The sequence below is a fragment of the Carettochelys insculpta genome, chromosome 1, assembly GCF_033958435.1.
Source record: "Carettochelys insculpta isolate YL-2023 chromosome 1, ASM3395843v1, whole genome shotgun sequence".
NCBI classification, from domain to species: domain Eukaryota; kingdom Metazoa; phylum Chordata; order Testudines; family Carettochelyidae; genus Carettochelys; species Carettochelys insculpta.
In genome coordinates this window covers 287,619,038-287,638,405 of record NC_134137.1, presented here as the reverse complement: position 1 = coordinate 287,638,405, position 19,368 = coordinate 287,619,038, and the positions used below count along the sequence as shown (strand labels likewise).

At 40.5% G+C, this 19,368-nt stretch overlaps 1 protein-coding gene across 4 annotated transcripts in view; it reads left to right on the top strand.

The window, feature by feature from the left end:
- The window catches only part of CNOT4 (CCR4-NOT transcription complex subunit 4), a 124,796-nt gene extending 106,512 nt beyond the window's left edge, over positions 1-18,284 (top strand). For 2 of the 4 annotated variants that reach the window (XM_075011206.1, XM_075011196.1), the window contains 2 exons: positions 15,959-16,171; positions 16,916-18,284. In XM_075011206.1, coding sequence (XP_074867307.1) covers positions 15,959-16,171; positions 16,916-17,217 — 515 coding nt within the window. In that variant the 3' untranslated portion in view covers positions 17,218-18,284. The remainder of the gene's footprint in view (positions 1-15,958; positions 16,172-16,915) is intronic. The other 2 variants (XM_075011226.1, XM_075011217.1) reach the window with 1 other exon arrangement.
- The last annotated feature ends 1,084 nt before the right edge of the window (positions 18,285-19,368 follow it).

Here is a 19,368-nt window from a genome sequence, read left to right as displayed (position 1 = left end):
GCACCAGAGGTGTGTGAAAGTGAGATATGAACAGGGAGCCCATGGAGCCTCATTGGGCTGGAGGGCTGCTGCAGCCCACTGGGGTGAAAGAGCTATTCATGAGGTCGACTTATGGTTGACCATCCCTGGTCTGAGGTAAACAGGAACAGGCAGTTGCACACCTACGAAATGGAGAATGATTGTCTAGGGGCCATAGTGGACCACAAGGTATATGAGTCACCATTGTGACACTGTTTTAAAAATAAAATAAAATATATCATTCTGGGTGCTACTGTATTAGCAGGAGTGTTGTACATAAGATATGAGAAGTAACTTTTCCATTGTACGCTGTACTGATTAGGCCTTGGCTGAAGTATTGTGTCCTGTTCTGGGCACCACATTTCAGGCAGTATGCAGACAAATTGGAGAAGGTCCAGAGAAGAGCAATAAAAACAATCCAAGGTCTAGAAAATGAGACCTGTGAGGGAAGTTTTGGGTGTTCCTAACTTGCTAAATTAGCAAAGTTTAAAATGTTTCAAGAACTTAACTATGATAACTTCAGTGGGACTACTAAGGTCAGCGAGACAGCAAGGGTGAAAGTAAATGTTTTTCTTGGACACAGGGGTTTCTCAGGGGATTGAGTGACTACCTCATGTAAGCTGTTGGTTTGCATTCAAGTCACCATTTTTGACCAAAGCTTATACAAAACAGCATTTTGATATGTTTCACTTGATAGTGGATAAGTATTTCATCTGATGACTTGCCCCTTTATCACTGCATCATCCTTCATAGCAGTTGCACCAGAGGAGCTAGGTATTTCATTAAAACAGATCATACTCTGTTCCAATTTTTTTGAGGGGGTAAAAATACTTCTGTCCTAGTGGTAAGAAATCCATAATTTTTCAGCGCTAAACTTTATTTTGCTTTTTAGAAAAGGATTAATTGAAAGCTAAAATATCTAACCAGATATCAGTGTATAGACAGTGCTCAACAATGAGGAGCTAGTTTTGGTTAAGGCCTTCAGATGACATGGGTAAAGTAATAGTAGATTTTTGAAAGTAGACTTCCGTAAGACCTAGAGCTGCCATTGCACATTTGTGAAACTTAGAGTAAAATTCCAAAATGTACAACTTGCTTTGAAAGTCAATCTGGGAGAAACAGATGTCATCGCTAGAATAGTTAGCACACAGTATGTTGCTTAAACAGATTTGAGTTTGATAGATTGAGAAGTCAAAAGCTGAGGTTCTGTGTGGAAACCAGAAGACTTAGTATTCACACTTCAACATGCTGCAGAAATATCTGAAGCAGATGGTATCTCATCACCAAGGGCCCTAAGTTACTATTAGGCTTTATTAGTAAAAACAAATAACCTAAATTTCACATCTGGGAACACATGCAGATGGCCAAATTTTGACAGGCTTTTCAGCACAAGTGCATATTTCTGACTGAGCGCTCTTCTGAGCGGAACATAGCTTTTTGCTATCTGCATTGGTTATTTTAGAGTGCCATGAGCAGGTAACTTAACTTGTAAGAACTATAAAGTTCTCTATGTGAATTTAAACTGTCTATTGTTTCAGTATATGCAAATTTTATCCCTTTCCTCAATACTGGACTCTTGTTTTTGGGGAAAAAAGATATTGAGCTGAATTTGAAGTTCATTTATTAAAAGGCATAGGTATCTTTAAACAAAGAAAATTTTGCATACATAAGTAGGTCTGGTGTATCTGAAGATAGCATTCAATCTAGTTTCAGATACCTTGGTTTCCTTTAAGCTTCCTTTCCTACTTCTATCATCTGACCTGATCACAGAATAACTTTTTCCAAAGGTACCTGCAATTGTACGTCAATGCTTAATCACCTTAATTTATTTGTTATGAAGACAAAAAAAAAAATCAAGAATGGCTCCACTGGTCCTCAGAGCGCAAACATACACTGTGCTACATTTATTCTCCATCTCAGCATAGAATATTAAGTTTTTAGGACCAAAGAGTCCACCTTAAAGTTATACCTGTGCATTTTTTAATACCATGGTCACATCTCAGCCTTATGACAAGTATCAGAGGGATAGCCGAGTTACTCTGTATCTTCAAAAACAAGAAGAAGCCCTGTGGCACCTTATAGACTAACAAATATTTTGGAGCATAAGCTGCTCCTCCTCGTTAGCTGAGCCTTATAAAATTCCCAAAGCCCATCCCATGTTAGTTAACTTGACAGAAAATTCCAAATATCTGGTAAATAAGCATAACCCTCCACAAATCTTCTATGGGGTTCTCCTTTTAGGGCCTGAAAGTTGTCTTCATTGATTTACCATAACCAAGTGAAGGTTGAGGTTCTACTTACAAGTGGTGGTGATCATTAGCAGTAAACATGCCCAGAACAGATTTATTTGGTCATCCCATGGGCATGGAAGTTATGTATGATACCTTTTTTTAAAAATGTGCTTTGTCTATACCCCAGCTAAATATTTAGTCTCATTTCAGTCTCCTCATTGCATCCTTTTCTTCAACTGATAATTACTAGTATTGGCCCTTAGGCTATTGTTCAGTAAGAGTTACCAATGTAGTTTTATGTCCTGTCTCAATAAAATAAAATATGTTCAGCTACTATCAACGAGTATCAGAGGGTCACTGTGTTAATCAACATCTGCAAAAACAACCAGGAGTCCTGTGGCACTTTAGACTAAAGTTGTGTCTACGCTAGGGAGTTTTTTGTCATAACTTCACCTTTAACTAGTAGATAAAGATCACAGCTCTAAAGAATAGCCCTCATACATGGGATAATAGAGGAGCTGAGCTAAGTTCCTGTACATCCCCAAAAGAGACTTTAAAGTTAGTTTTCCAAAAATAATCTGATGTGAATGTGGCATGAATGAAACAGATTAGAGGAAATAAAATGAGGGAATCTGTTTGAACATATTCTGAGGTTGATTCTTGTCCCTTATATACAGCTTGTGCAATGCAGAGCAACAATGCACTGTTATGCAAGTCCCCTTGCATTCCCTGCTTTGTTCCCTCTGCTTTCTTCTCAGAACCACAATACAATATATATTGCGAGGGGTATAGCTGTTGTAAAGACGTGAGTACTTTCCACCTTACAGGCGCTGCTGTTTCTACCAAGGCTTGAATTGCACCAGTGATAAATTTAAGCACCTGACTTGTGCCAATACCCATTTATGTAAAGAGTTTCCAGTTCAAATCACTAGTAAATGATACTTTAACTCCTTGTTTTTCTTAGGAAACATATTTGCTGTGTGTAGGACCCTACCAAATTAATGGTCTCTGTTAATTTCATGGTCATAGGATTTTTAAAACGTGTAAATTTCACAATTTCAGCTGTTTATATCTGGATTTTTTTAATCATTGTAGGGTCCTGACCCAAGAAGGAGCTGTGTGTGGGGCTGTCACTGGATTATTGTAGGCAGCATGTAGTACTGCTACCCTTACTTGTGTGCTGCTGCTAGCAGCAGGCTGCCTTCAGAGTTCAGCGGCTAGAGACTGGCAACTGCTGGCTGGGAGCCCAGCTCTGTAAGCAGAGGCACCGCCTGCAGCAGGGCATTTGTAAGAGAGGCAGGGTATTTACATTGCTGTTGATGGGATGCTGCCTTCGTAGCTAGGCACTTGGCCGACAGCTGCTGCTGTCCAACTGCCCACCTGTGAGGGCAGTACACAAGTAGGTGTAGCAATACTGCAACCTCCCTGCAACTCCATTTTGGGTCAGGGCCCCGAGTTTGAGAAACACTGGTCTTCCCCCCCACCCTCCATTAGATCTGTGTAGTATAGGGTAAAAGCCTGCATAAGACCAAATTTCACCAAAGTTGGAAGACAAGAGACCAGATTTCATGGGCTGTGTTTTTTGTGGTCTAGAACTTGGTAGGGCCCTAACTGTGAGCCCTGATCATTAGGATTTTTAGATTCTCTTGAAGGTTTTATGTGCTGATGTCCAAGTAGTAGTCCAACTGAAAAACAAATAGCAGTGGTACCATTCAGACTTCACTCACTTGGCTCTCAGAATAAGAACCTTCACGGTGGATTGTTGATTTTTTCAAAATAGCCTCGTATGTCTGCTTCACTCCCCCTTGGTGGGGCTTGAATGCCATCCCAGGCTTCCTTATAGCTTGGCTTTCAAGGATGAGACTGGGGGTGGAGGAGTGGTATGCTCCGAAACTCCACCTCCAACCCAAGCTTTGCACTTTTGTGAGAGCAAAGGATGTTGCTAACAGTTGATTGTGTATATCTTTGTATGATCACTTCTCTCCTTTCATGCATCCTGTGGTCAGTAGTAATGTAGTGTTGACTATTAAATTTGTAACACTTAATTTTGATAATTTATAATTTGTTTCCCTGGGTATTGTTTCAGGCTGCTAGAAACTTGTGCAAACACTGTCAGCTTAGATTTTGTTCATATTTTGAAGGTTATCTTTGCAACCATAAGTAAGTCTTTGTACATAAAAGCTTAAGTTCTAAAGGCCAACATGGCAGTAGCAAGGCAAAGGTACTGCTTGCTAAGCTGCTTGTCTGTCATGAGGCATTTAAGTTAATTTTTGTTTTTTTTGGAACACTCATGCAAGTATGATTTGCAGCTCAGTGTGTTTGAATTCATATGGGGTGAACATGTACAAACAAGCATGAGCTTTAGAAAACATGACCACAGTTCATGCTAATGGGTTGAAAATACATGAACAAATCATTACTCCAAGGTGATATACTTCATGACTTCCTCTGCTCATACTCAACTCCATAAGACATTGACTTTCTATGCGTGTGGCAGATGGAAATATGGAGAATTGTTCTGCTGTTTTTCTCCCACAGTTAGGTATAGCCTTGTGGAGTCCATGATCTGCAACTAGCTATCTTTTTTTAACATGGAAATGTGGCCTGCAAGAGCTCCAGCACAGTAATGAGTTCCAGCTCTTGACGTGAGCAGCCACTGGCTGCCTGTATTGTGTATGAGCAGTGTTCTGCATTTTCAGGTTTGATTTGTAAAAAAAAAAAAAATATTTTGGAAATTATTTGTTTATTTTCCAAATGTTAAAACCAGGATGAACTCAATTTAATGGGAAAAATCATGGAAAACAGAAAAATACCCTTTAATACACACATTTTGAAGAAGTGAGTCTGTCCCCTGAAAGTTAATAAATCACTTTGTTAGTCTTTAAAGTGCTACAGGACTTATTTGTTTTGTAAAGATACAGCCTAACACGGCCACCTCCTTGTTTCATTTTATTGCAGTATAACTGAAACTGTGTATATCTTAGTGCTAGTAGTTTTACCAAATACTCGGTTTGTGTACTCTTGTATAATTTTCTTTGGAGTATCCTCATTCCGGTTCAGCCTCTGGCTGTCATGGAGACAGTCCAATTTTGTAACCAGGCACTCTGCAACAATAGGTCAGCACATATGTGCAAACCATGTGATGCTATTCTTGTGAAGTTGGGAAGTGTCCTCATGACTGTTCCAAGAAGCCAGCATATCCAGTTTCTCATTGTCAGGATTATATCAGCATGCCTAAGTAGTATATTCCCCTTCAGATTTGAAATTTCATCTTTAGCATCAAATTGTTGAAATAGTCTGGCATAACAGCCAGCTGCAAAATTCATGTTGATAAAAGGATACAGTATGTAGATCACATTCCAAAAAGAATCTCTGGCACCAAACACTTCAGGATTCCAATTATGGGCCACGGTCATCTTCCACAGAATGCTGAAGTTTTTAAGCCACTTTTGGTTTATTGTGTTTTGGGATCAAAAAGATTTCCAGAGACAACTGAGTTTTCTTCTCATGTTTCTCATACAGCTTTTATGTTTAATTCAGATGAGATTTTTTGTCAGGATGCAATAAACATCTGTATTGGCAAATGGTGGCAAGAGTTGGAGAAAATTTGTTTTCTGCTTGCTGCACAGAAATGCCGAGTTTTCAGCAAGTTGCCTTCAGGCTCCGAGTCTTGCAGGTATTTTAGGATGTGTCAGTCCAGTCAGAATTTCTGCTTGGGAACCAAGAAACTAAGGATGATCTAAGAGGTGAATTAACACTTTGTGTTTCGCAGGTAATGAAGTACAGTAGGGCCTCAACATTCACAAGAGTGCTGTTTTCAGAACCCTTGTGAATGGCCGGGGGAGGGAGCCCCAGGAACCTGCAGCTTCTGCTGGCTCCCCTGGCCTCGGAGTCTTGGGGAAACAGCGGCAACTGCCGCTGCTCCCAGCCTGGGGGTAGCAAGGCCACTCGCAAATAATTGAATTTGCAAATGTGGCACTCGTGAATGTAGAGACCCTGCTGTACTAAGTCTTCTACCAACGTGAGACAACAAGGATAGGTGATCAGCAGTTGGCATTGCCCTGTGTTAAAACAAAACTTTCAGTTGTTTACTTGAAGCTTGAAAACTGCCTTCAATTGAATGATGGAAGATTGTATCTTCATTTCTGCTGTAGCCAGTAGCTGCTCACAGTATAACATTATTCAGATAAACAGGACAGGCAATATGTAGCAGCTCTAGTTTATGGTTGGGTTTCATCTTCCATGTAAACTTAGCCACATAGGAAGTAGAATCTGTATGTATTGTGGCCATATTTTCCCAAGCTTGTTGGTGTGTCTCAAGCATGTCTGTTGCTTCATTGACAAAACAGGCTTCAACTGCAGGCCTGAATTTTACAGTCATCACTAAACAGTGTAGGTGTATTTTTTGAAATAAAAATGCAAAAGAAAAAGCCAAGAGCTGGATAGTCCAAGGCATCAGGAGGCTTATCAAAAATCAGATTGGACACCATATTTCCATCTGTTCAGTTCATCGGTTTAGATAGTAAAGCATCATTGTTGTCTTTGATTCTTACAAGTGAGGCTGTCTGCTTTAGGAAGGACTTTTACTACTGGATATCATTCTCTGTGTCATCAGTAGGGCCCTTCACAATTATGAAGCATTACAGCAATCAGCACAAAGGATTGCCAAAGAGCTGACAGATGCTATGCAATAAGGAAACATAATTTCCTGCTATGTCCATTTGCAACCGAAGTTGAGCATCTCTGTAACCTAGATTTTGGTGGGTCTCCTTTTTGTATTTGTTACACCACAGTCAGCTGTCTTTGCGTTTGCCATCTTTTTAAGCTATTCATACTTTTATTGTATGCATCTTCTCTTTGTGTGGTGTCCCTTGTTTTCCTTCTAAAGTCAGATGGTGATCTGGACTTTTTGCAGCCATTGAATGTCCATTTTAAAAAGAATTGATCAGTTCTGCACACAGTACTTAGGCTTTATACATTCAAGTAGGGGTTTTAACTAAACCATTTTAATGTAGGTTCTGCCCCATTAGTATGCCACAGCCGAAATGAGCTGGTAAGGGCTGGTTAACCTGTAAGTGTACCAGTAAGTCTCATGCTTACTGATACGCTTCCTGGTTGACATCCCATACATTCTAGTTGTTTTTAGTGTTGACTGTTTAACACATCTCACTCTATTCATTTGTTATGTTGCTGTACAACGCAATCAGTTTGGTAGCATTGCTATTATAATAGTTTTTCAGCCAGCTGAGTGCCGCTGAATTTCACCTGTGAGTTACTTGAAGTGCACAGTCCTTCTGCTGTATTGGACTGTTGTATCCGATGCTCAGCAACTTAAAGAACTCTGTGCTATAGTGATCTCATCTAAAATTACAATGTTTGCTTTTTAACAGAACTAGAACCTTACAGTATGTTATGAGAGATCCATATGAGACACTTATCCTTATGGGATGGAAAACATGGTCAGGTTAGCTACAAACTGTTTCTATATATCTATTCTAGATTTCCTCAGTGGGAAAATACAAATTCATTTGGGATGTAGTTTCTAAAGTTTATAAGAACATGAGCCAGGAACAGTCAGAGCCAGTTATGCAAGTTTAGTGAAACAGTACAACATATTTGCTTTTGTATAATCAATCAAATGATAGGATTGATTATTTAAAAAAATCAGAAAGTTACTTTTCAGGAAAGCATAGTTAAAACAGATGGATCTAATGGGATATCACTTTTTCATATTTAATAAAAAGGCAAGAGTAAAATTAAGCTGGGTTACTGATTACCTTAAAACTTCAAAACAGATTGTTTATTTGTCACCATTGTTTTATAGTGTATGTATTATTCTGTCTTTTGGCTAAATGCATATTGTCATCCAGTCAATCTTTTCCAATATTGTGAGTTAATTTAAGTTTGTCAGGGCAAGCAAAGGATTACATCTGCCTTAAATATTTAATAGGTGTGTAATCTTTTTGCTATAAATAAGTAAATCTGGCTAACTGTTTACTAACTGTTTCATGGCAAAATTTTGGTGATCTACTTGTTGAAATTTGCATGTTAACTTGTTGGACTTATTTTTGAATTTTTTTCTGACACCTTATCCATCTAAATTAGACTAGACTACAATAGGAAGAGAAGGAAGGTCACACAAAGATAAGAGGTATATTTTAAAAGCATGAAAAGCATAGGAAAGTTCAGGTTTCCAATCAAACCTTCTCCTGAGTTCTAGGTTTCTAGATTGCTGAAGGTGTGTTTGAAAGTAAGCTAACTAGTACCGCTGTCAAAACAAGCCAAAACGGGAATCATGAAAATTGAATTTCAAAGCACTGATTGTTCACAAATTCCTGGTTTTAAGCTAGGACATCCCTTCCATGCATGCAAGTGCATGCTGCCCACCTGATTTGGGGGGATAATACTTAAACACAAGGATTTTATGTATTTTCAGCAAGACTGCCCTCTCAGGTGTCACTATGAGAGGAGGATATTTTGTGTTATGGAAATGTGTCCACGAGGAACCCAAGAAACTCAGTGTTCTACACAGATGTCAAATGGTGATACATTGCTAGTCATGACCAGTGTGGAATTAGTGATCTTGTGTTGCTGAAAACTTTTTCATCTGTCACTACACTTTCCTAATTTATCCATGGTATGGAAGGATAGTTGCTAATATGTAAAAGTTTTTAGATACAACTGTTCAGTTTCCAGTATGATACACAAGGAAGAAATTCAGCATTTTCAGTGGCAATGCCATACTGTGGATTCCTTGTGAATAGAGTTTATGATGTGCATGCTGACGAAACAATAGACCTTTGTGACTAAAATGCTTTGGTTTTACTTGAGCCTGTTTTTTGTTTTGGTTTTGTTTTACAAATGGAGGTTGGCACTTTCATCTGTATCTTCACCAAATTAATATATTGTCCTAGGGACAAAACAAAGATCTATCGAACCTGTTTCAAGTCAGAGTAGAAAGTCTTTTTCCAAAAGTAGTATGATGTGATTGGTGGATTTAAGCTTGGCACGTGAGTTTCTTTTAACATTTGGTTGTACTGGCATGTTTGTATTGTTCGATGGTCAGCGCATCAATAGTGAACATCAGTGAAACAAAAACAATGGTATTTGGAGATAAGGAAATAGAAAGGAAGATCAGTGTGGATGGTATTGAACTAGAAAATGTACAGAAGTTCACATATCTGGGGAGCAACATAACGTATGATCTAGACTGTAAGAAAGAAATAGCGACTAGAATAGTGAAAGCAAGAGCGAGTTTGAAGGCGATGGATAAGATCTGGAAAAGCAAAGCAATTAGCTTAAAGAAGCTGGGCATCTTAAACATGTGTATTCAGCAGCATGTTGTACGGATGTGAGACATGGGTGATAATGAAAGATTCAAAAAAGAATATTGGCATTTGAAAGATGTTATAGAAAGATTCTGAGAATAGAATGGATGCAGAAGGTCACCAATGAGGAATTATATAGGAAGATGCAGCTGAAAGAGAAACTGCTGGTCAAGGTTATAAAACGGAAGCTACAACTATTTGGATATATTTGCAGAATGAAAGACGAATGAAAAATCAAGACCCTAGTATTCAGCATAATGGATGGTTTGAATAGGAGAGGCAGACCCCACAGAGAATGGATAGATGATGTAGTAGATTGGTGTGGAGCTAGTCTACAGAAACTAAGCCACTGAGCACTGGATAGGGAAAGATGGAAGGAAATAGAGAGGCATCAGACACCAACGGGCGTTGAGCCCACGGTTGATGATGATGACATGAGTTTCTCCCCAACCCTCCTCCTTACACTGCTTTTGTTACAGAAAGAAGCTATGAGGATAAGGAAGGATTAGTATCGGTCTCCATATTGCTATTTAATGGTGGTAAACAAATAAAACTCTCATAAAATACTCAATTGCACCACCTTCTGCTTCCCCCCTCCAACATATCTGGTAGATGTGGGTAGACTCAAATTCATCTGGGTTTTAAATTATTTTCATTATCCTCTTATTTTTATGTATTGTGCTGATTTTTATGGTGCAACTCAGATTAAAACATTACCTTTATAAAGAAAATTGGTGTAGAATAAGTGGAAACAGTGATAATCTGCTTCAAGAGGTGCTTTCTTAAATAACACTTGAGAATCTTTAACCATTTGGGCTGACATTTCCAGTACAGTGCTGTAGAAATAATTCCACAAAAGAACAGAGGAACTGACAGCTAGGATAACTGTCTGACCTGGTATGACATCAGCAACCGATCGAGGCTTCTGAAGAAGGTGCGAATAATCCCTATAGGTTAACTTGCCTAAAAAGGATCGTTGTGAATTGCAGAGGAAGGCACACCTATCTAGAATGTTGACCAAATGGCTGCAGCTTTAATTCTTTAACAGAATGATTTCTCAGTCATCTGTCCTGGGAACACTGGGGAGTGCAATAGATGACACGTCTGTCATCTGCCCTTCCAGGTTCAATGCTCAGATCATGTTCCCAGTATTTAGCCCACCCACTTAAAATCGGACTTCATCAAAGTCTGTATTGTTCCAATCCCTACTGCATTTTTCATTGGGGGGGGTAAAGTGATGAGAGGCCGGCCCTCTTATGATTAGCATGGCCCTTAATTAGCATGTGCCCCAGCCAAACCGGGAGCCTGTTGCAAGCACCTGGATGGCTCAATGAGCACTCCTCAGTTCAGCAGACCTGTTGCACTGGCTGAGGGGTGTCAGAGGGCAGCCAAGTGACTTCAGCCTATCCGTACCCCACAAAGTCATGTTGGCTGGGAAAGCCAGTTGTCCCTTCTTTCTAAACTTTTTGTCATTCCTTGGTTTATGTACTGAAGCAGGAGTCTGTAAGCTGCAGCTCTTTAAGGACCTTTTTGTGGCCCCTGACACTATAATGGCAAAGTAGAAATAGAATATGTAAAAAGTTTATGAATTTCCTGCAGGAAACATGTATCATATTACAAACCATTGTGTGTGCTGTTCTTAAAGTAGGGGTTACAAAAAATGGTTTGACGTTGTTTATTAAGGACTGTCTCAAATTCACATATTGCAGCTCTTGAATTATTGAGGTTTTTTTACTAAATTAAAAAAAAAAAGTGGGGCTCTTCTTGCTATTTTGGTTGCTAACCCCCTCTCCTGAAGCATAAAAAAAACAACCCCTGTAATGTAACTGTGGATGTTCTCAGTGTCCACATAGATGGCAAGTCCTTTCTTTAGATCTGGGAAGCTCTTGACCTCAATGCCTTGTAGGAACTTGTTGCCTCAAATTATGTTGCAATTTCATTGAATTGCCTTTTACTCTTCTATTATACCAGAGTCAACAGGAGTGCCCAATTTACCTTCTTTATACTGTTGTATTAACTGTTCTTTCCAAATAGTCTCAAAATTTTTGATTCTTTCCTTTCATCAGATTAGTTTGTCATCTGTCTCTGGACTGTTCTTGCACTATATTTTTTTTAAATGATGCAAGGTGATCAGAACCGAACCTTGTATTTCATTTGAAGCCACATTCTTGATTAGGTGGTTTAGCATTTGAATCTCTTCAGTATTTTCTATTCCACTCCATTCTTTATGTAGCCTGAGTCCTGACATCTTGTTTTTGTTTTTGCTTTTTTTTTTTTTGACTACTGCTGAACTTTGACCTGCTTGGCCCTTACTTAGTCATTTGTGGCTATCTTGTCTATCTTCTGCAATTAGGTGGTGGTGCCTGGAGATACCTACCTATCCCATGTCCACTGCTGCTGTCATAAGTGGTGGCTCTTGAAGACGGTGATAAATGCCCATTGACAGCTTTCCATAATAATTTTTCTGAGTTAATGAATTAGAACCTTGTATTGAAAACTGAATCCAGCAGCATGATTGTTAGGATGTTACTGTAAGATTTACCTGGCATTGCTTGGGTCCTTAACTTACTTTGTTTTTCTTCATTTAAAACATTGCTTTGGGGTGAGGCCAAGAGGTTCAGTATGCAGCCTGCCCTGGGACAGGAAACTACACCAGCCTGCTCGCTGCAGCATCTTGGGACCAGGATAGAAAAGTGCCTTTCCATGGGTGTTGTAGCTCCAGCAGGCACAACCAAGGGAAAGTATGCATATCCCCAGCTGGGCAGATCCAGGTTCATCTGCCCCCTGAATTTCCCAACCAGTGAAGAATGCAGGAACTGTGCACTTTCCTTTTGCTCCTTGACGGAGGGGAACAGCCAGCAATGTCCCCGTGTGAATTGGGGGCAGGGGGAGAGAGAGGGGAGAGCTTTGGCCAGCCCCATCCGCCCTCCCTAAAGTGTGCCTGGGTAGCTGGAAGCTCAGGGTGGGCCTGGGGATGCAGGGTGCAGTATGTACACTGCCCCCAGAGGAGAGGACTACCCCAATCTTCTGTCACCAGCTTGGGGCCAGATGAGAAGCACATCTCTCTAGCTGCTTCAGGGACAGCTAGGGAGGTAGGTCCGTGTTCCCTGGTTGGGTCAGGTCCAGGTTTGTCTGCCCTCTGTGTTCCCCAGTCAGAGCGAGGAGTGCAGCGAACAGTGCACTTTCCCTTTGTCAGGGAGCGAGGGGGAAGCAGCTAGTAATATTCCTGTATGAATCTGAGGCCAGGGAAGAGCACTTCCTTGCCCTCTCCCCTCCCTAAATGGTGCTGGGGGAAGGAGGCTGGGGCAGTTCTGGGAAGGGAGGGGCAGATAGCCCCTTTCACCACCTAGGTGATACGATTTCTGTAATAGTTTCCTAAGAAGCAGTCTCATACCAGGCACATCCCATTTGCCTGGCACAACCAAAGTATTACTTTGCTGTCAGTTAGGATCAGTGGAAGCTGCATACCAAATGTGATGGTCCTAGCTCTTGCTGTTCAGAAGGAATTCTTCAACAGAGTCTGACTCTCTTAAATCTATAGTAGGTGTAGGAGGGCATGGACACAAACCCAGTGGAAAAACTTGACTTGGGTCAGATCTGCTTCTATGCCACAAGTTCACATCACTTTCATTACATTTTGGGAAGCTAAACTAGTTTTCACATCTGTTAGAGGAACAAGATGTTTGTAAACACAAGACCAACCTTCCAAAGGAGTAATGGGGAATAAAACATTTTAGAGAGCGCAAAACTAGATTAAAGTAAAATTGGAATAACTAAATCACAAGTCAGCGAGAGCAGCAGTCTTGGGTGGAGTTCTGCAATTTTAGTATGATTCCAAATGCAACAATTGCAGAATTCCCCACTACTAGAGCAAATACAAATGTGTGCACCAGTGTTTCACACTAAGTGAATGCACAACAAATCTAAGAAAACATATCACTTTCATACAGTCATTCAGGGTGTGACATTAGCTGTTTGCTTGCTGAATGTTGTCAAGCATGCTGAAAGATTGGTAGCGTTACTTGGTTTTGTGAGCTAGGGTTGAAGTTAGGGTTCAAGTCTCTATTGGCTTAAGAAAAAAGCTTCTCTGGTTTCCTTTTCTGCTTTAGCACGTTAAGGTTTGAAACACTCCTGATACTTGAATAATGTACATATTAGAGAGAGTGAGCAGGCTTCTGGATTAATTATTTCTGCTGTTGGATTTGTTGACTCTTGTGTTTCAGGTCTTTGCTAACTGAGACTTGATGTTTGGTTTTGCTGCTTCTGTTCTTCAGATGTTTTTATTTGCTAACTTCCAAAGGATGAGTAGTTTCCCTTGGCTCATCCAAGGAGCAAAGATAACATTGAATAATTTCAAACATTACAATTGAACAGCTGATAAGAAATGTTGTATCCTGCAAATTACTTACTGTGGGATATGGTGACTGTCCTTCAACTACAGTGGATAACTTTAATTTAGTATATAATCATCCTGGAAGCGATTTGATGCCTTTGTCCTCTTCCTGGTTTCCACACCAGATATCTAAGTCAGACTAGCCTGTGCACAAAGCCCTTCACCCTTATGTTCTAGGTTCTGCTTGCTGCCATATAGGGTGATATGCTTGGTATGTCCATATATATAATATATAAAAAATTGGATTGCTTAGGCTACTGGTGATCTTATTTTGGCATGTGAAAGGTCAGGGATTCTTTGCCATCTTCATGGCACACTGGCTGGGACTGGCGGGGTGTAGTGGACTAATATGACACCTGGTCTTGCCATTGATGCTATGGATTCAAGTTTGGTTTAGATCACATGTAAGGATTTGAGAGATTTAATCACATCTCTGTATGTTGAGCAAAAATTCCATCCATAAGGAAATATAAAGTTTTATTCTCAAGAGAACCTCTGAGAGAAAGAGATTCCATGTCAGGGCAGAGGTGTTGGTGAACTTTCACCCTACATGCTCCCTGTTGGCCTAGGCACTCACTAGTGATATCTGTTCTTCACTCTGAACATCCAGACTTGCAAAAGTCCCCGAAGAACAGTTTGGTAGGAGGGGGACCTATTCCATCCTTCCCATTGTCATCTTGTTGAATAGGAATCACACCTTAAATGCCTCATGATTCGATTGGCTGCAGTTTAAACCCCCTGCCAGGGCTTAGTCTCGTCCAGTACTGGTGGAGCAGTTGTGCCAGGGCTCTCTTCAGATATGGTATCAGACATCTCTTTTACTCTCTCCCTCTTGCTGTCAAGGTGGAAGCTGGTGCCAGTGTTTTTAAAAGAATAAGGTAACTGCAATGTGCTGGCAAATATTCCTTCCAATAGGCAATTAGATCTTGGTTGACTGTAAATTATTGCTACATAGAGCTTTCTGCATCTGCTGACACAATTACTGCACCATCAGTCTCTTGGCCTGTGAACTGCTTTAATAGGCCTAGAGTAGAAGCAGCATTATGTAAAATCAAAGTCTGTTCTGTTTGACACAGTGTTAACTCCTGCTCTGTGGTAGCATTCCCTAAGTCACTAGACATAATCCTCAGGTGCTCAGGTACTGTAGTGACAAGCACAACATAGGAACCTATATAGAAGAGAATCTTCCAGTGCTAATAGCTTTATCTCATTGCCCTTCTTTGGTAATGGATGCCTTGAGACATCAGGGAAGGGACGTCAGTATTCACTGTTTGGTGTCTGTTTCAGCTGTAGTAGATTGCAGTGCTGGGAATTACTCTGAAAGATCTTGCAGGAATCTTCTCCTTTGCCCTAAGGCTAAAAGAGAGAAATGCATTCTTTCTGACTTAATAAACATTTTTACCTTTTCCCTTTGAATAGCATCTGCAGTGCTGTAAATGAGCAAGCTGCTATGAAACAACCCCCTTCTTTGACTTTCCCAAGTAATTAATCATGTTAGATTTCAACAGCAGAGCCCTAGCCTTTCTTCACTGTAATATACTGGAAGGCACACTCACTGGCAGGCTTTAGCATCTGCCGTCCATTCATAAATTAGATGAACTGGGTAGACTAGATATACAATGCAGGTCCTCTGATAAAAGGTCTTGTGGGTGTTCTCCCACTGGTAATGAAGAGAGAGGCATTGTGCCTGTGACCATTTAGGTCTATAAATTGAATAAATGGTGACTGGAGTGGAGACAGTGTTTAAATCTTTCTCCTCCACCATTCACTAAAAAAGTAAAACAATGAAAACCCCATCTTTATTACATTAATAGTTCATATAAAATTCCTACCCCAGTTTCTTGTTAGGGAAACTGTATTAAATGCTTAGTAGAGAATGAAGATCCCTTCCCCCATCAAAGAAAGACATCTGTTTCTAACTTCAGCTTTTTATTTTTTTATCTTTCACTTTTTTGTTTTGTTTTTTTTTTTGTTGGTAAATCTCCCAGACAACAGCAGTTCTGTAGAGAGTTTAAATATGAAGGAATGGCAGGACGGGCTAAGGGCACTTCTACCGAACATTAACATCAACTTTGGTGGGCTGCCCAATCCTTCTTCCCCCTCCAACGCCAACCACAGTGTACCAACGTCCAACACTGCCACCACCGACAGCCTGAATTGGGACAGCTCTGGCAGCTGGATGGACCCCGCAATCATCACAGGTAACCATTTCTCACTCCTTCAGCTCCACTGGCAACCATCAGCTGGGTATTTGGTACAAACTAATTGGCATCAGAAAAGTCTTTATGCGGTGGTCTCTTCCAGCTTCCATCCACATAACCTCAAGGACCCAGGAATTCTTGTGGAACAAATAGGTATAATAAACCCTCACTTAGGCCTTTCCAGTGCATGCCCAGGATCTTCACAGACGTTTAGGATGCTCAGTGCATAACTACAGGCTGGTTTTGGCATCCCACCTGCTGGATGGCATATCTGGGATGTGCACTGCTGGTCTTCTGGTAATGCCTTCAGTGCCTGGATTTTCTAATTTAAAAATGAACATACTCCACTTGTTTATAAAGCTCTCTTTTATAAGGCTATCTGGTTGTGTGTATCTGGTAGAGAGGCTGAAGCATGATTCAAGGAGAAGAGCATGCAGTAGTGGTAGAACTGGGTTTGGGTAGGTAACGAACAGGGGTTTGAGCCTTGTTTGAGGCTTGGCAAAGGCTTGATATAAGAATATGGGTCAGTTATAGAACGTATTTTTAGGAGGGAAATGCCTATTTCAATTTTGATGTTCATCTTGATGGGAAGGATGAGAGAGAAAAACCGTAAACATGTTTTCTGTACACAGTAATTGTTTTCTCACCACTGCCATCTGTTAGATTAAATTGACCTCCTTCACACTGAACTTGTTTCTGCCACAACTCACCGGTTTTCCTCCCACTTTGTTTTTCTTTTCACAGGGATCCCAGCCTCCACAGGAAACAGTTTAGACTCCCTTCAAGATGACAATCCACCACATTGGCTAAAATCTCTTCAAGCCCTCACAGAGATGGACGGCCCCAGTGCAGCTCCATCACAGACCCACCACAGTAACCCCTTCAGCACACAGATCCCTCTGCACAGAGCCAGTTGGAACCCTTACTCTCCCCCTTCAAACCCCACCAGTTTCCACTCTCCTCCCCCCGGCTTTCAGACAGCATTCAGACCCCCCAGTAAAACCCCTACAGATCTACTACAGAGCTCAGCGCTGGATCGTCATTAAAAAAGGAGGAAAAAAACATTAGAAGTGCAGGAATTGCCCCACCCTGACTCCTCCCCACACCTACCCACCACCCTCTTCTCATTTCTTTCTTTCTGAAGAATCCAGTTCCTGATCAGATTTTCCCCTCCATCCCCAAATGCAATGCGATCACAGGGTCATGACTGTATTTTTTTGTTGTAAAGTTTCTGCTGACCCAGTGTTAGAAATACACTGTTTAAAAATTTCCTTAAACATTGTAAGAAAAAAAAAAAGAGAGAGAGAAATCAAAGTGCTGTCTCAATGCTTAAAAAAGCATCTGTCTTATGTCTTTTGCACATAATGAACATTTCTGCCTTATGGAAAAAGTCAGTCTACAGTTGGGGAGAAATGTAATGCAAAAATGTAGAATCAATTGCAGAAACATGAAAACATTTTATTTAATTTAAACCAAGTTATCAACCATGTACAGGAAAGCAGTGGCCTCATGGTTATTTTTGCATTCTGTGTGTCTCTACACAGGGAAATTGCTATGTTCTTTTTTTTTTGGAAGGGGTACTTTGTCAGTAAGAAATTTGACAAGAAATGGGTCAAAAGACAAATGTTGTAGAAGTAACTGGCATGTTGCTAAAGAGTGGTTTAAAGAGGGGAAGTTTTTTAAAAAAAATTTTGGCTTTAGATTTAAAGTAAACTTTAATGTTTTAAAAGTATTCACAGATTTAATACCTAGCATATAACATAATATAAGCAGCTGAAACACGAGTGATATTTACTTCAGTCTTTCTGTCTCCTCTGTCAATCTCTCTTTCTTTTTTTTTTTTTTAAATTCACCTGATTAGGGCACTCTGGGATAGCACTGCATTGGGGCCACATGATCACCATCAGGAGTGCAACCTTTGACCTCCTCTGCCTGCAGCTTTTACTTAACCCTGTAGTTTCTGGACGTTTGTGCAGTATTGAAAAGACAGGAAAAAAGAAACAGATAAATAAACATGGTTATAACCTGACGCTAAAACTAAAAACAAGGAAATGTACCTCTTTCTTCAGAATTAAAACTAAAATCTTAAATAAAACAGAAAACTTGATGATGACTTTGTTTTCCTTTTCCTTGGATTTTTAAAACTCTGCATGGGGTTTTGTGATGGATTAACAGCAAATCCATCTGTCCTAATAGCTGCTTCCCATTCATCTTAAAATGAAACTACTTCTTACAATGAAAGAATTATATTGTGGAAACCCAAAAACACACTTTATTGAGCCTCTTATGCTGGAATGCAGGGTTCTGAATACATGTAAGTATAAGGCAATGGCAAACCAAAGGAATTGTAATAGAAGTGGTAGATATTTCTATTTAAAGGTGATTTGCAAAGAGGAAGTCATGTCTTCACTTATGTCTTATTTACTTCTTTGTTGTGTTTCCTTTTTACTCCAGAAGTTCAAGTCTTGTCTGCCCTAACACTAAATAGCATAGTGGTGAAATAATAGCATCGTGAAACTGAATGCTGAGCTGTAAAGGGAGGCAGGGAATTCTAGTTATGGCAGAAAACTTTGTTTTTCAATCCCTGTACCTACCAAAGCCAAGTGAACATTTGACAAAGGGATAACTGTTTTTAAAGCTTCAGTAACCCTCCCCTTGGGTGCCCGTGTGCAAGAGCTTTTTACACGCAAGACCTTTACATGTGCCTCTCCACTGCGAATGGCAGCAAGTCTTGGAGCCCAGGCCAGCAGCCTCTGGCTCACTATTGTGGGCTGTCATGGGACCCAGTTTTTTAAATTGGCAGACTTTTTGATGAGGTGGAAGGATGATGCTTTCCATCCATGATAGAGAGGAATGGGGAACAGCCCTACCTCTTCGTGTCCCCTGCAGGAGGCTTTTCATTCTAATAGCCCCAGAGTTTGCAATAGGGTTATTAAAACAGTTAACTGTTTTAACTCCAGGCCTGCTGCCTGGCCCTCCACCCAGTTCCTGTGGCTCCAAGGAGTCCTGCTACCTAGCCCAACAGATCCTCTGCATCTGGAGCTGCTCTGGCCCACACTGCTCACCACCTTCGGACTTTACCAGCAAGGTCCAGTTAACCCATAAGCATACCTGTAAGCCTCATGTGTACCAGTTAACCATATAACATTCCTAGTTTACAAACCGGCTGCAAACTTTCTAGTGATGGGGACTTCGGG